At 51.0% G+C, this 17,488-nt stretch overlaps 1 protein-coding gene across 2 annotated transcripts in view; it reads right to left on the reverse strand.

Moving 5' to 3' along the window:
• Nucleotides 1-3,204, reverse strand: part of ADRB2 (adrenoceptor beta 2) — a 75,919-nt gene extending 72,715 nt beyond the window's left edge. Inside the window, exon 1 of one of the 2 annotated variants that reach the window (XM_075900249.1) lies at nt 1,633-3,203. In XM_075900249.1, the coding sequence (XP_075756364.1) occupies nt 1,633-2,812 (1,180 nt within the window). In that variant the 5' untranslated portion in view covers nt 2,813-3,203. Of the gene's footprint in view, nt 1-1,632 lie in introns of both variants that reach the window. The other variant, XM_075900248.1, reaches the window with a different exon arrangement.
• Between the last annotated feature and the right edge of the window lie 14,284 nt (nt 3,205-17,488).

Below are 17,488 nucleotides of genomic sequence, written 5' to 3' on the forward strand. Positions count from 1 at the left end.
TGCCCAGCAGATTTCCATTAAAATGTCATTAGAGTCCCTCTGTAAACTGAACCAATGATGGAGGGCTGTAACTGGGAACAGCTCGAGGGCTACTTGCTGAGCTGAAACCTGCTGGACCCTGTTCTGACTGACGGATCCACCTTTCTTAGCTATGCTTGTCACCCCCAGGGCAGGAGAGCTAGGAGTGGTGGCCTGGGAATCAGGCTCACTGTGGTCAGAAGGGAAGGGCTAACTCATGTTACAGCTCTCGCTGAACAGTCCAGTTGCCCCTGCCCCCTGTGTTTGGGTGATGTAAACTACAGAAACCCAGCACCAACAATGATGGGCTTAATCCTTGTTAATTCTCTAGTATTTATGCTCAGATCCTTCTAGATGCCAACATTTACCTATGTCCCAAGTACAGGACATAAACCCACTTTTAGCGTATGTCTACACTGCAACACTATTTTGAAATAACTAGCTCTATTCTGAAATAACTTAGTCCGCATCTACACAGCAGGCAGTTATTTCAAAATAGTATCAAAATATTGTCAAGCTGGAGGACTTCTTACTTGGATGCGTGTAACCTTCATTGTATGAGGAGGAAGGGAAGTTGGAGAAAGAGTGCTATATTTGGAAATAAGTGCTGTGTAGACCCTCCCTATTTCAAAATAAGCTATGTCAAAATAAGATACATCATTGATGTAGCTCAATTTGCATAGCTTATTTCAAGTTAAACCCTGCAGTGTAGACACATCCTTAACCAAGGAAACTTCTAGAAAGGAGAAGTGGGGTTAGTTTCTTTAGCATAAGCTGACATTACCCATTACTCTCATAGCTAAATCACTGGGATTTCAATAATACACAGTAATGAAAATGTGTGGGTGAGAATTAAATGTAGATCTCAAGTGGAGGGCAATTGAAAATCATTTCTGGACTACTGTGAAGCGTGACCATCTGAACTGGGATTAATAGGGATGGAGGGAGGGAGGGAAGGGAGATGAGCCATTCCTAGCAGAATTTAGTATGAAGCCATTAGAGCTTCATCCCACTGTTAGACAGTGGAGAGGACTTTGCACTGACAGGTGCAGGGAGGTCAAACCAATAGACACTGCACAAAGAAGTAAACTTTAGCCTCCATTCCTCAGAGGAGGGGAAATTGAACCCTGAGTGGTCCCGCAGTAAAGGCTCCACAGACAGCCCTCTGACGTGAGACACCCACACGTCACCAAGGGACTTGAGTCCAGCTGGAGTCTGAGGGCAGCGGTCACCTGCTTATTATTACTAGAGCTATGAGGTAGATAAACAGGAACAAGAACACCGCAGCAGTCACGCATTCCTCAGGGGACGAACCTCATCCACAGTCTTAAAATAACCCTCAGTCGGGGAGGAACTAAACATGTCCTTGCCCGAGGATTCTGTACATCCTGCAAATAAACAAGCCCTCCCCCCGCGAACGGGGCACACCCACATATGTATAGCGAGCTTGCTAGGTTTAGTCCCTTGGCCCTACCAAAGAACCGTTACATTGTTGGTGCCTTTTTAATTGGACTCGGGGGCGGGAGGAGGGTGTAAAAGCGCGTCTCTAGAACACGGACTCGGTTGTGCCATGCCTGACGCCCTGGGACTCCACGCAACCGTTCCGCACAGTACCTTTACAGTGCGCTAAGTCCTCGCTGGCAGGCAGCCCAGCTTCTTCACACAGCAGTTCACACGTTTTGCCCTGTCCCAGGGGACAGCCATTGTCCTCCTCCTCCTCCTGGAAGTCACTTTTCCCGTAGCTGTTGGAGTACCCATTGGCATGCAACTTCAGCGCAGCTCGCCGGAGGCACAGCAGTTCCTGAAAAGCGTACCTGAAGTCCGGGCTTCTGCAGTAAATCAGGGGGTTGAAGGCGGAATTGACATAGCCCACCCAGTTCAAGAGGATGTAGAGGTAAGTGGGGATGATGTTGTCCCGTATCACGTGCACGATGTTGACGATGAAGAAGGGCAGCCAGCATAGAGTGAAGGTACCCATGATGATCCCCAAAGTTTTCAGGGCTTTGTGCTCCTTCAAGCAAAACTTGGAAGTTCTCCGGTGACTCGCTCTCCCGTTCGGCTCCTGCTGGTTGTTGTTCTGGTTATGAAACCTCCCTTCGCTTTTGTCTATCTTCTTCAGCTGCTTCTTGGCTACCTGGAAGACCTTGGCGTAGACGAAGACCATGACCACCAGAGGCAGGTAGAAGGAGATGATGGAAGAAGTGATGGCATAGGCTTGGTTAGTGAAGAAGTGGCAGCAGCTGGCGTTATTGTAACACTCGAGGGCTTCCGGGCTCTCCGCTCTGTACCAGTGCATCTGGATAGGCAAGAAGGAGGTCAGAACAGACACCACCCAGACCACGAGGATGACAACCCTGGCTTTGCTTTTGGTCAAGAGACTCTGGTACTTGAACGGGGAGGTGATGGCAAAATACCGGTCCACCGCGATGACGCACAGGGTCTCGATGCTGGCTGTGACACACAGCACGTCTACGGCGGTCCAGAACTCGCACAAGAAGTTCCCGAACTTCCACTGGTTCAACATGATGTGGCTGGCGCCGAAGGGCACCACGGCCAGCCCCATCACCAGGTCGGCGCAGGCCAGGGAAGTGATGAAGTAGTTGGTGACGGTCTGCAGCCGCTGGAACTTGGCGATGGCCGTGATCACCAGGACATTGCCAAAGACGATGGCCAGCACGATCACAGACATCAGGATGCCCATGCCCACCATCCAGACGTCTTGGTGCAGGCTGGGGGAGTCTGTCCCCGCTTGGCTGCTCCCGTTGCCCGCGTGGCTGGGACTCACGGACCCCATGGCTTCCTCCCCGCAGCGGCGACAGCTCTGCGCCCTGCGGCGGCCCCGCGTCCCACCCCCGCCGAGCTGCGCTGGCGCTTTGCAGGCAAGTCCGGGACTGTCCCAACCGGCGTCCGCTGCCCGCTGCACAGCCCCACACGCGCTAGCTGTCTCCGGCGGCTGGTGCTCGGCTGGTGCCTGCAGCAGTCACACGATGCGTCTTCTAGGTGCTTCCAGCACCGCAGCTCCCAAGAGAGGCCGGCGGCGGCTTGGCCGGGCTGGGGGACTCCTGCAGTTGGACTCACTGGTAGGTTGTTTGGAGGTTGGGGATTTGCATTGGCTGGTTCCCCTTGGCCCCCTCCCCGCCCTGCCCTGCCGCAGCTCCAGCCTGGGCAGCCGCTGCCCGGCCCGGGCTCCTGGCTACAAGTGTCCTGAGCCCGTTATGTGGCAGGGCGCTTATAGGAACAGCCCGTCGTGACATCAGGCAGCCCCAGCCAATGGGCTGCCAGCAGGACACACGCGCGCGCGGCTGCCGGGGCTCCTGCTAGTCTGGCCCGGGGAACGGGTCTTGCTGCCCGGTCCGGGTGCCTCGCGCTGGCCTGGTTCACGGGGGAGCCCGCACTTCGGTCCGCGCTGCCCGCACCGCCCCCTCCTCTGGCCGCGCGCAGCCCAGGTCTCGGCCGCTCGCTCCAGGCGCTGTGGTGGACAGAGGCAGACGCGCCCCCCCGGGCGCTGTGCGTTCCGCGCTGCCCCTTCGGCCCCTTCGCTGGATTCCGCGGCCGAGCAGGGTTTCGCACCGTTTCCCTCATCACCCTCGCTCGGGGGCGGGGGGGGGGGTCGTTTTGCGTGCGCCACGCCCCGTCCCCACGCCTGTCGCTGCTTCGCGAGCGAGGTGCTCGGCGCGCCCTAGCCAGGGCTGCTGCGCCTTGTGTGCTTGCACCGCGAGGCGGCCGCGGGGCTCTGAAGTGGACCCGCAGAGCCCCCCATGCGTGGGAGAAGCCGCACGGGCAGATCTAGGTGCTGCGTGTCAGAGGGAGGAAGGAGGCGGGATACTCTCTGCCCGCCCCCCGCCGACACCGCCCGATGCCCCGGGGACTGCTGGTGTACAGCTCCCAAGGGCACTTTGCCAACAGCCTGCTACTACTTAGCCTTTGTTCTTCAGCTTTAATTAAAATCACGTCGGGGCGCTGGAGACGGTGCATTTGTACAGTTTCCCTGCCAATCGCTGAGACGCAGGTAGTTACAATCAAGGAGCCCGCTACGTATCTGCCTAACTACTTTCAACGTTTAGCCAAGTTACTGCGGGTACGGATCCGTGAGTGCAGATAGTATCGAGATTCCATATTTAGAGCAGTAGGTGCAACTACTTTGTTTGCCAGATTAAGCTTCCAAAGAGACTTCGTTTCTCTAATTACAGCATTTATCTTGCAACACCCTCCTTTTAAGTGCATGTCTAAACGTAGCACATGATCCCTGGAACCAGATCATTTAGCTCCTGTAAGGAAAACTTCCTTCCTGATGGAAGAAAATACAGGGCAACATTTAACTGCGATGTCTAGGGATAGGAAAGAGAAGCCGAAAAAGCAGTGTTATGTTGACTATGTACACATACTTTTGGTACTCTACACAGCAGCGTTATTTTGCAATAACTGATGTTATTCCGAAATTACATAGTGTGCATCTACACTACAAGCCTTTCTTTCAAAATAATGTCAACTTCTTTCTCTGACTCATGGTAACCTTCATTTTAAAAGGAGGAAGGGAAGATGAAGGAAGAGTACTCTTCCTTTGACTTCTTGCTGTGCAGACAGCACCAAAAGCCAAATTAAGCTATTTTGACTTGAGCTATGCAATTGACATAGCTGAAAGTGGGTAGTTTAATTCAACTTTAGTCCTGCTGTGTAGATGTACCCTTTGAGACAAGGACCCAAATCTGCCTCCTCTTGCAAATTTTCCTGCTGGACCCATTCATTGGGATTGCCAGCACAGTAATGTAGTGGTCAACAGGAGTAAAGATGTCAGGATCTGGCTCTTTAATATTTTGCAGTTTTTATTTTGAAAGCAGACACATTTTGTCATTGCATAGGGAAGTCATGGAAACCCATAGGAACAACTGACAGGGTATAACTGGAATGGAGGGCAGCTTCCCCAAGTCTGAGCCTGTTAGTGTTGGGGATACAACAGTACAGATTTCTCATTGTCGGTTTCCATTCTGATCCTATCTGCTTGCTTGTAGCTATCAGTGGGATAAATCCAAGAGAAAAAAAGGAGGCTGGAGAGCAATGGGTTAAATTGCAGCAAGGGGGATTTAAGCTGGACATTAGGGGTATGTCTAGACTACATGCGTCTGCCGACAGAGGCATGTAAATTAGACATACCAACATAGTCAATGAAGCAGGGATTTAAATATCCACCGCTTCACTAGAATAAAAATGACTGCCACGTTGTGCTGGCTCAGCTGTTTGTCAGCATGAACCAGCAGTCAAGATGGGGATCAGTCGACAAGGAAAGCCTTTGTCGACCAATCCTGTAAATCTCATTTTATGAGGCGTAAGGGATTAGTCAGCAAAGGCTTTCCTTGTCGACCGATCCCTGTCTTGACTGCCGGTTTGTGCCGACAAACAGCTAAGCCGGCACAACGCGGTGGCCATTTTTATTCTAATGAAGCGGGGAATATTTAAATCCCCACTTCATTGACTATGTCAGTATGTCTAATTTACATGCCTCTGTCGGCAGAGGCATGTAGTCTACACATACCCTAGGAAAAACTTCTGAACTGTCAGGGTAGTTAAACACTGGAATAAATTGCCTAGGGAGGTTGTGGAATCTCCATCAGTGGAAATACTTAAGAGCGGGTTAGACAGACATCTATCAGTAATGATCTAGATGGTGCTTGGTCCAGCTCTGAGGACAGGGGACTGGACCTCTTGAGGTCCCTTCCAATTCTAGTATTCTGTCCATATGTGGAATAATTTTATGTGCACTGAAGCATGTGCAAATGTGCACCAACAGTAGAAACATAAAAGCATAACTGAGCAGCATTGGAATCTCTCCTGAACAGCCACAGAAGTGCACAGCTTTCAGGGAAGAGTGATGGAGGGGGACCATGTGTTTTGGACTGAGTTGGAAGAAGGCAGGGGAAGTGGATCAAAGATTCAAGAAATTTGAACCAGCTGAGGACCAATCTCAGACACATTGTTTGAACTACATCTGTGTTCTCAGAGGTCATATACAATTAAAGACCGATATAGTCTTTTTAATCTGTTATAGGACAGTTCAGCTATTCCAGAGGTCCTGAACACTAGGAGAAAGACCTTTTTCTTCCTCTGGTTGTGCTGCAATTTACAGTTTACTAATTTCTTGGTAAGTAGCGAGAGACCTTTTGACTTGAGAAAAGCAATATAGAAGGAGAAGGAGGAAATGTTATGTGCCTTTGTTACATGATAGCTTTGTCTTTTCATCCTCCCCCCCTTCTCCCCATGCCAGTTTATATTGGAATTGTTAATACACTGTAACAATTTTATCTGGCTGTACACTTAAAAAGATAATCTTTTCAAATTAAAGGTTAATAACTTTTAATTTATTTGTGGCAAATGCATGGGGCAAATGTCATTTCTCTCAACAGCTTCAAAGATTTCTCCTTAATGCACGTCTGGTCTATAATCAGAGAGTTGTGACCCATCTTCAGTAAAACCATGGTACTGAACAAATGTATTCAGTGATTTCCCAAAACACTTGAGAAATGCTGTTAGAAATATGCCTGACCTGACCATATATATTCCTAACATGGTTAACCTGCTGGTCTGAGTTTAAATGGATTTTCCCCAAAAGCAAACAGTTTGTTATGTTAGGGAATAATGATTACCATATGCTCCTTTTTATCTAAAAGGAGATAATTTTGCCTTTTATGTTTAGTATCTGCTTATTTATTTATAATGAAACCATATCAACTCAACGCTTCTTTTTTCTGAGATAAAGTACATTCCATGTAGCATGTGAATTCTTTTGGACATGACTTTAAAATCTGAGGTCCTTTGGGCTGTGATGTACACGGACTTTAAGATCTCCTAGCATTTAAAATTAAAGATTGCAGCGGTGTCATGTCTAAAATACACCTCTTGTCTATAGTTGTGCATTATGCTGTGCACTTGGTAACTGCTGCCTTCCACACCAGAGGTAGCTGCATTTCTCACACACACTCTCTCTGAACTACCATGTAAGGACTGCTAATGTATGCGTACATTTGAAGAATGGGGCCCACAATTTGCAAAGCTCTTTGGAATAAAAGGTGCTATAGAAATGCAAATATTATTCATAATTAAATGGGTTTGAGGTAGAGGGCTGATTATTAATCTTCTTTAGATTTCTGAAGGATTAGTAATGTTGAATCACATTTTAAAGTTATCAAGACATTAAACATTCATAGGGTTACAGGATTCTGTCTCATTTTCCCATTGCTAATAGAAAATTAAATGTAAAAGTAATAAAGCCCTGGATGTTACATTCTGCAACATAAGTCTGCCTACAATTGCTCTGCTTCTTTCACTATCCATCATTTCTAAGACTTTGGGGTGTGAGCAAACTTCTCAGAACCTGTTGCTTCAAAGCTACTAGGTGTCCCATGTCACGCAAATTCTGCTCTTGAGGTTGCATTGTTTAAGCCCAGACCTGCTATAGTTAGAGTGCTACATTGTACACGTTCTGTGGTTTTATGAAAGAAGGGTTAGTAAGGTGCTAGAAACTAGAAATAAACAGTGAGGTTTTTGCTTAGTGTTGCAGAGGTTTCTCTTAGGATGTCTCAACCACATTACTGGAAATATTTTCAGACCTTACCCCCATGTTTTGTAGTTAAAAGCCACCCCTAAACACAGGATCTTTAACATTACTAAAATAAATAGTATTTAAAAAAAATAAAAATTGATGATGTGTACAAAAACTGTTTCCCCTGGAAATATCCAAGACCTTTGGAAAGAATGGGGGTTGGATAATCAAAGCATGCACATATTACAGAATGAAACATAAGTGACCTTTGATAAAATAGTCCTTTCACTTCACTGGAGATGGGGTAAATACAGGCAGTCCCCGGGTTACGTACAAGATAGGGACTGTAGGTTTGTTCTTAAGTTGAATCTGTATGTAAGTCGGAACTGGCGTCCAGATACAGCCGCTGCTGAAACTGACCGCCAGTTCTGACTTACATACAGATTCAACTTAAGAACCCCAAGCTTCCCCAAGTCAGCTGCTGCTGAAACTGATGAGCACTGATTCCAGGAAGCCTGGGGCAGAGCAACTCTGCCTCAGGCTTCCTGTAGTCAGCGCTGGTCAGTTTCAGCAGCGGCTGACTTGGGGATGCCTGGGGCAGAGCAGCTGGGGTGCAGCTGGGTTGCTCCAGTAGCACCGCTCCTCGGCGCTACTGGACCAACCCAGCAGCACCCCAGCTGCTCTGCCCCAGGCGTCCTGATTCAGCCACTGCTGAAACTGACCAGCAGCGGCTGAATCAGGACCTGGGGCAGAGCAGCTGGGGTGCTGCCGGGTTGGTCCAGTAGTGCCCAGAGCGGGTGCTGCAGGACCAATCCGCAGCGCCCCAGCTGCTCTGCTCCAGGGTCCAAAACAAAAGCCTGGTCTGCTGGGGGGGGCACACTATCCGCCCCCCCCAGCAGACCAGGGACACGGGGAGCAGAGCAGCAGCGGCAGCGGGGTGCCGCGCCTCTGAGGCTTTGCTCTGGCAAAGTCTCAGAGGCGCGGGACCCCCCCCCCCCCGCGGCTGCGGCTTCAGTCCCGGTGCCTGTGGTCTGCTGGGGACCGTCCCCAGCAGACCACAGGCACTGGGACTCAAGCGGCAGCAGCGGGCAGGTTCCCGCGCTTCTGAGGCTTTGCTCTGGCAAAGCCTCAGAAGCGCGGGAACCCGCCCAATGCCCCTGGTCTGCTGGAGACGGTCTCCAGCAGACCAGGGGCACCGGAGCAGCTTACGAACGGGGCTTTCTCGCCCCGGAGCTCGCAGGTAGCAATCCGCCACCTCGACCTCCGGGGCGAGAAAGCCCTGTTCGTAAGTGCGGATCCGACATAAGTCGGATCCGCGTAAGTTGGGGACTGCCTGTACTCTAAATACATCTCTATTCATTGAGAATAGATCCCCAGCAGGAGTGAATCAAGATAATTCCATGACTTACAATGATTTATACCGATTGATACCAGCTGAAGATCTATCTAGTCCATAATTGTTTAATGCAGCCCACTTGCTTTGAGACAATTTAATAGCTTGCTCTTTCCATTCCTTCTTTACACATGGGCTACGTCTACGTTGGCATGATCTTGCGCAAATATTCTTTAACGCCAGAGTTTTTACGTTAGAGTATTTGCGCAAGAGAGTGTCTATATTGGTCCGGGACTCATTGTAAGAATGATGCACTTTTGCACAAAAGCGCGTCTACATTGGCAGGATGCTTTTGCGCAAAAGCAGAAGCCCGGAACCATTTTGCAGAGGGCAAAAGGGCACCAGCCCTTTCCAGGGGCGGGGGCTGGAGCTCCTTTGAGACATGTGCTTAAAGGGATCTCACCGGACAGCCGTTTCTCTCCTGCTGTGAGCTTTAGGACCTCTTGCAGGGACTGACAGCCGTAGCAGTTCTACTTGTGGTTGCCCTCTGTCTTGTTGGACACCACTGCCTTGTGCCTTAGTGCCATTAGCTGATTTTTGGACCTCGGCTCCCTTTTTGTGCCTTGGAGCCAGGGGTGGCCTTGTGCTGTTCTGGCCCCTTCCAGCCATTTTGGAGTGCCTGCAGCTGCTGCTCCATGCTGCTGCACTCATCGTCCAGGACCTCGAGGCGCAGGTCGCTCTGGACTCCCTCACCAGGGAGGCCATGGCATCCCTGTGGCATCCCCACCCCACCATGGAGAAGCTCTTGTGGAGACTGGACACCAGTACCGACTGGTGGGACTGGCTGGTCCTGGGACAATGGGACGACCAGCAATGGCTCCGAAACTTTTGGATGCGAAAGCAGATGTTTCTGGAGCTATGTGCCTAGCTCACCCCTGCGCTCCAGAGAACCACCACCCAGCTGCGAGCACCCATCCCCATCGACAAGAGGGTCGCCATCGCAGTATGGAAGCTGGCCACCCCGGACAGCTACCGATCGGTGGCACACCAGTTCGGGGTGGGCAGATTGACTGTTGGTGCCGTCATCATGCACCTGGGGGGGGGGGGGTGCTGCACTCCAAGCCCAGGGGCAGGCAAGACTCTAGGCTGGGCCAATGGGGAATGCCCCATCACCCAGAGGTTTGGGCCATCCCTCCCTTGCACAGGCCTGCTGGTGGGGGGGGGAGGGACCGTGGGGTGAGGGAGCCTTGGGTGTGTGTGAGTGTGAGGGCAGAGGGCATCACGGGGGGGGGGGGGTGGGAAGCCCCCAAGGGAGCATGCACTCACCCTGCCTTATGTGATGCGTTCCCCTGTGTTTCTGTGCACCCTTCTGCAGGTCGTCCATGCCATCAACGACGTCTTGCTTCAGCGAGTCATTCACCTGCGGGATGTGGAGGCTATGGTGGCCGGCTTCGCTGCCCTGGGGTTCCCCAACTGCAGGGGAGCCCTGGATGCAACCCACATCCCCATCCGTGCCCCGGAGCATCGAGCAGCCCATTTTATAAACAGAAAGGGGTATTTCTCAATCATACTCCAGGCCCTCGTGGACCACTGGGGCCACTTCCTGGACATTTATGCAGGCTGGTCCGGCAGGGCACATGACACCCGCGTCCTACGCAACTCCGGCCTGTTTGGCAGGCTGGAGGTGGGCACTTACTTCCCCCAGCGGGAATTTACTGTCGGGGATGTGCCCATGCCCACATGTGTTGTGGGGGATGTGGTCTACCCCCTGCTGCCCAGGTTAATGCGGCCCTACACAGGACGGACAGACCACAACCGGGCACGGTTCAACGACCACCTCAACTGGGCCCGCAACCAGGTCGAGTGCACCTTCAGCCGTCTGAAAGCCTGGTTTCGGTGTTTGCTCACCCGTCTGGAGATGGGTGAGTGGAATGTCCCCGAGGTAGTGGCCGCGTGCTCTGTGCTCCACAACATCGTGGAGTGGAAGGGGGAGGCCTTTCTCCCAGCATGGATGGCAGGCGAGGGCCAGGCCTTTCAACAGCCCCGCACAGCTGTCATCCACCAGGCGCACCGTGATGGGGTGCACATCCGGGAGGCCCTGACGGAGATGTTCTCCCAGGCCCCACAGTAGGGGTTGCCTCTGTCTCCCTTTATATCTCCCTCCCATCCTCAATCCTTCCCTCCCCTTACCTCCCAATAAACAACCAACACAGTTTTTTTTGGAACACAACATAACATTTGGAACTTTTTATTTACAATTTTGGATGGGGGAGATAAAGGGGGAGGAGGCTTTTAACTGGGATGGGGGAGCTACTGCTGGGAAGGGTGGCCCAGTGACTGCTTCTGCGGGGGCGGACCTGCACATGGGGGTCGGGCCGTGTCGGGGCAGGCTGCACGGGGAGGTGGGCAGGAGGGGCAGGAGCAGGAGGAGGCATTGCAAGAGCAGGAGGGGCAGGAGCAGGAGGGGGCATTGTGGGAGCAGAAGCGGCAGGAGCAGGAGGGGGTACAGGCATTGCTATGGGAGGGATGGCGGGTGCATGGGGCAATGCCATGCCATAATGAATGGCTTGGCCAATGTGCGTGGTGAGGGTGGAGATGGCATCTGCCATTCGCACACACTGGGCCTGGAAGGGGCCCCAGGCCTCCTGGCACCACTCCAGGTCCACCTCCACCCAGCGCGTGATGGCTGCCTCCACGGCCTGTATGTGCCGCCGAAGCAATTGGTCCCACTGCCGGACCTGCCGGCTTGGTGCTTGGGCGGCTGGGGGTGCTGCTGCCGCCGCAGGGCTAGAAGGTCCCCTGCTCCTGCTTGGTCCCGCTGCAGGGAAGAGAAGAAAGGATGGGTCAGTCAGGTAGCCCAGCCACTGTCCCCACACCCCATGTCCTCCACCCCTCAGCCCAGGTGACACCACAGTAGTGTGGCTTGGGCCCACTCGGTTACCCCCCTCTTCCCGTGTTGTATGTTTACAAGGAGGACCGCCCTGGGGTAGGGTCCTCCTCCATGTATTGTAACCATTGGTCTGAGTCCTGGCCCCTTGGGGGGTGGGAGGGCTCTTGTGTTGTGTTAACCTGTAAACCCCCTGCCGGTGGAGGCTGAGGCTTTGGGCTAATCACTGGTGTTTGACAGGGAGCAAGATGAATCCCCACACAGTGCCTGGGAGCACGTCTGGCAGACGTGGTCTGAGCTCTCAGGTCCCCATCACGTGGGATGTGTCCTAGACGGAACCAGGAGAGTGACTGGGGAGTGTCCCATCCTTGCAGCAAAACTCAGGTGGCCTTAGGGCTGGCCCGAGCGTTTTCCCCCTCCCCATCCCATTGTCCTCACACACAGTGGGGACTTCCTTCGAGGGGCCAGCCAAGGCACCAGGAGTAGGCGAGGGGCTCAGTGGGGGCCACGCTCACAGGGCTGTGACGTGTGGTTTTCCAAGGAGCCAGGCATGGGACAGTGTTGCCATTCTGCGTGCTGCACCCTTACAGAGGTGCGGGCTCTGGCCTGAGCCCCTGGGGCCCTGGATGGTTCCAGCCGGCATCCACCCTTCCCCGCTGGTCCCGCCAGATGTGTGTGAGCACCAAAGTTCCAGGCATGCCCTGGAGCTGCCTGCCGCGGCCACGTGCTGCTCGGTCACCAGGCTGCACGTGATTGCACGTGCTGCTTCCTGCCCAATGCTATACAAAGCGTGCAGCTCACTGAGTGATGCTCTCTCCCCCTCCCCACTCCAGGTGCCTGGCTCCCCCCCGCCCTTGTGAGTGCAAAGTGCAACACTCACCAGTGGATCCTTCCCCGGCCTCCGAGGACACCCGGGAGACACGGGGGCTGCTGGAGAGGGCCCCCGCCTGGAGGGTCCCGCTGCTCCCCTGGTCCATCTCGTCCTCTGACCCACTGGGCAGCTGTGCTTCCTCCTCCACCTCACTGGGCCTGGTGACGGGGGGGCACCTGCTGGTGTCCACCGGCACCAAGGGTCCGTGGAGTGGTGGTGCCTGGCCCAGAATGGTGTGGAGCCGTAAGTAGTGGAGGCAGGTGTGGGCTTCTGCCCCCTGACCCTCACTGGCACGGACATAGCCCAGGCGCAGCTCTTTGACCTTAGCTCGGACCTGTTCCAGGGTCCAGGCTGGATGATCCTGGTCAGAGAGTGCCTGGGCCATGTGGCGGAAAATGTCCGCATTGCGTCGACAGGACCATGGGTCGTAGAGGGCCTCTTCCTTGGCCAGAGGTCCAGGAGGGCCTCGATCTCCCCTGCGGACCAGGAAGGGGTGCAGCGCTTTGTGCCCCTTGAGGCCTCCTGCGCTGGAGGTGCGGGTTGTTCCCTCCCAGAGCGGCCATCCTTGGTGGTCTGGTGGCTGTTGCAGGGAGCAGAGCCGCGTGGCAGAGCTCTGGGCAGAGGTGGCAAAGCTGCTTCTGCCTCGTGGCCTCTGCAGGCTGCATTTGCCTTTAAGGGGGCTGAGGTTACCAGGCAGTCCGGAGCTGCCTGCAGGTATGGAGTGTCCAAGCGGCCACAAGGGCTTTTTTCCATTTAGACTGCTTTTGCACAAAATGTCTTGGCTGCCTGTCTACACTGGCCGCTTGCGCAAGAACAGTTGCGCAAGACGGCTTCTTCCTGAGCGGGAGTGTCAGAGTATTTGTGCAAGAAGCACTGATTTCATGCATTAGAACGTCAGTGTTCTTGCGCAAGAACTCGCGGTCAGTGTAGACAGGCAGGAAGTTTTTGCGCAAAATCTTGCCAATGTAGACACAGCCATGCATTCACCCTTCCCTACCTGAGAGCCAGCAGTACATGCTTCACCACAGGTACACCGAGAAAATAATGGGGGGGGGGGGAGCTTATTAGGAAAGCAATATCTCAGAGGAGCTAATGGGCAAGAGGAAAGGGGAAGGGGATGCATTTGGGAATTTAGGCACCTAACTACCTTTGAGGATCTGGGTTTGTCATAACACTGAACTTGCAGGCTCTTGCTCCTGTCTTAACACCTGGTCAAATAAACCAGAAAATGATCAGCAAATGTTTTTGTGAATAAAGTAGGAATTTCACTTCACTGTACTTTGGGGGGAATAATATTTGTTAATTGTATTTAATTATCATCTCCAAGAGTTCAAAAAAGCATATGACAATCTCATGACACTTCTAACCTGCAATATACAAAATCTCCATATCTGTAAACATTTGGGGGTATGTCTACACTACCCCGCTAGTTCGAACTAGCGGGGTAATGTAGGCATACCGCACTTGCAAATGAAGCCCGGGATTTGAATTTCCCGGGCTTCATTTGCATAAGCGGGGAGCCGCCATTTTTAAAACCCCGCTGGTTCGAACCCCGTGCAGCGCGGCTACACGGGGCACGAACTAGGTAGTTCGAACTAGGCTGCCTAATTCGAACTACCTAGTTCGTGCTCCGTGTAGCCGCGCTGCACGGGGTTCGAACCAGTGGGGTTTTAAAAATGGCGGCTCCCCGCTTATGCAAATGAAGCCCGGGAAATTCAAATCCCGGGCTTCATTTGCAAGTGCGGTATGCCTACATTACCCTGCTAGTTCGAACTAGGAGGGTAGTGTAGACATACCCTTGGAGAGAGAGAGACTTTGCTTCTTTGCATTATTTGCATCATTGCCCCCCAAAAGCATATCTTTAAAAGAGGAGTAAACTTACTATTTGAAAATCCAAAAGTGTTCATGAGGTCTCACATGTCACACACACACACAACTGGCCCACTTGCTCTCCCCTCAATTGATCTCAGAACTCTAAAGCTCTCTATCATTGTGGATGGAAAGAGCCATTCGGCCCACTTTAAGTCTTTGCTGATTTATACAAATTCCATGAGCCTTTGCCTGGTTAGCTGGGTAAAGTGGGAAAGTCAGGAAAGGAAGATTTCCACTGACTTGGCTGCCAATAGCATTTTTTAAAGGGTGAGATTTGCATCTTTACTGCCATGCCATTGAGTAAAGGTCCTTTGACTGACTTACCTGGACCTTGCCCAGCTTCATTAATTCAATATAATCTGCTCTGTTGATCTGAAAATGAAGATTTCATTTGTTATTTCCAGCAATGTTTTCAAGAATTTATTGCATTGTTAAGTAATGGGGTAGATTCTTTGGTCCACTATGACCATTATATCAGCCAAAGATTCACACCAAAGAATTCTCCCTACCAAGATGTGAGGGGGAGGAGGTGACAAGCTGAGCAGATGATGGTGATGAGGTCCAATCCTCTGCTACCTGAAGGACCCTTATGCTAGCAGTGCCAGTATCCTGAGTTAGTTAACATACATTAAGGTCAGGCAGCTCTGACTCAGACATAGTGAAGAACCAGGGCTATTATATGCATAACATGAGCTCGGGGGATACGGGAAATACTTGGTGTGAAATGCTGGCCCTTGTGAAGACAATTACCAAACTCCTATTGACTTGAATGGTGACCGGATTGCATCACTGGGATCCTGTTCCAATGAAACCTGTAGAGGTCTCTGGGGCTTCAAACTATAAAATTGGAGCACCAGTAACACAGTAAAACATCCACAAGACACCATATGCATGGCACAATGTCTGCTGCAAGCTCCAGGATGTGTTTCTCTAACCCTTTCTATATAGAGAAGATTGTAAAGAGGTACCACTATTTAAATAACACTGACCCATTCTAGTTTTTGTGGTCACTGAATAAAATCAAACTCCTTGCTTTGGATGGGCAATTAGTGTGAATTTCTGATCAGCTCTGGGTTTACCTACAAGGGACATAAGTAATGTTGTCCTATAATCAGAACAATTTTTCTACCTTCTTCTTATAACTACCTTTTATGTACTTGAACATTCTTAACATGCTCCCCTCCCCCCTCGCCCTCCAGACTAAACAAATCCAGTTTCTTCAATCTTTTCTCATAGGTCATGTTTTGTAGAACTTTAATAATTTTTGTTGCTCTCTGGACTTTCTCTAATTTATTTGTCCACATCTTTCTTGAAACATGGCACCCAAAACTGGATATAATGCTCCAGTTGAGGCCATATCCATTTGGAGTAGAACAGAAGAATTATTTGTCATGTCTTGCTATCAACATCTCTGCTAATATGTTCCAAGATGATGTTTGCTTTTTCTGCAATAATGATACACTGTTGAGACATATTTAATTTATGATCCACTGGCTACGTCTACACTGGCCCCTTTTCCGGAAGGGGCATGTAAATTTCACCAGTCGTCGTAGGGAAATCCGCGGGGGATTTAAATATCCCCCGCGGCATTTAAATAAAAATGTCCGCCGCTTTTTTCCGGCTTTTAAAAAAGCCGGAAAAGAGCGTCTACACTGGCCCCGATCCTCCGGAAAAAGTGCCCTTTTCCGGAGGGTCTTATTCCTACTTTGAAGGGCACTTTTTCCGGAGGATCGGGGCCAGTGTAGACGCTCTTTTCCGGCTTTTTTAAAAGCCGGAAAAAAGCGGCGGACATTTTTATTTAAATGCCGCGGGGGATATTTAAATCCCCCGCGGATTTCCCTACGACGACTGGTGAAATTTACATGCCCCTTCCGGAAAAGGGGCCAGTGTAGACGTAGCCACTGTGACCCCTTGATCGCTCTTTGTGAAACTCCTTCTTAGGCAGTCATTTCCCACTTTGTATGTGTGTAATTGATTGTTTCATGAATATGCCGAGAGAACCTGATTCAAATCCTTCTCCAATCTCACGCCTCTACTTACCACCTGCCAACCCTTACTGGAACCCATAAAGGCATCATAAAATAATTACAAACCACAATAAATGGGGACCCCTCCTGAAGTAAATCTTTTCTGAACCCCTTGTTCTGGTCTTCAAACAAGGCCAGAACCTCATCAGGCTAATCATCAGAAGCAAGCTACCCCACAGACCAGAACACACAAACTTAATGTGGCACTAGACCCTGCCAGAACAACAGATACAAAACTTGTAGACTCATCTCCACTGCTACCATGATCCATACTCACTACAACACACCTTTCAAGATCCAAGGGTCCTACATGTATCTATAACAACATACAGAGACATATTAACCGGCCACTTAATCTTCAGTGTCCCTTGAAATATGCTTTAACTATTTATGCTCAACAATCTATTCCATCTTATATATAGCTGTTGAGTCTCTGAGTACACACATTTCTAAGAACTGAAGAAGAGCTCCATGTAAGTTTGAAAGGTTGTGTCTTTCGCCAGCAGAAGTTAGCTCAATTCAAGATCTTCCTTCACTCACTTTGTCTCTCCTGGTACATATTACATTTAAAAGAGCACAGTTACACTGCTGTAGACACTCTCTATGCTGATGGGAGGGATTCTCCCAACTGTGTACGTAATCTATCTCTTTAAGAGGCAATAGCTCTTCCTTTGACCTAGTGCTGTCTACACAGGGATTTAGGCCATCTTAACCAAGCTGCTCAGAGTGTGCAGATTTGTTTATACTCAGACCAACATAGTTAACCAATTACATTTTTTATAGTAGACCAAGCCTAAATGGGACCCTGGAAAGGCAGAATCCACTTAAATCACTGCTGTGTGGATACTGCTCTGGAATTCAGCAACGGAGATTGAATGGAGTCCCCACGGCAACATCTGTGATATGGATGACTTTTGTGGTGGAGAATTAAAAATACTAATGAAAG

The sequence above is a fragment of the Pelodiscus sinensis genome, chromosome 17 (genome assembly GCF_049634645.1).
Source record: "Pelodiscus sinensis isolate JC-2024 chromosome 17, ASM4963464v1, whole genome shotgun sequence".
NCBI classification, from domain to species: Eukaryota; Metazoa; Chordata; order Testudines; family Trionychidae; genus Pelodiscus; species Pelodiscus sinensis.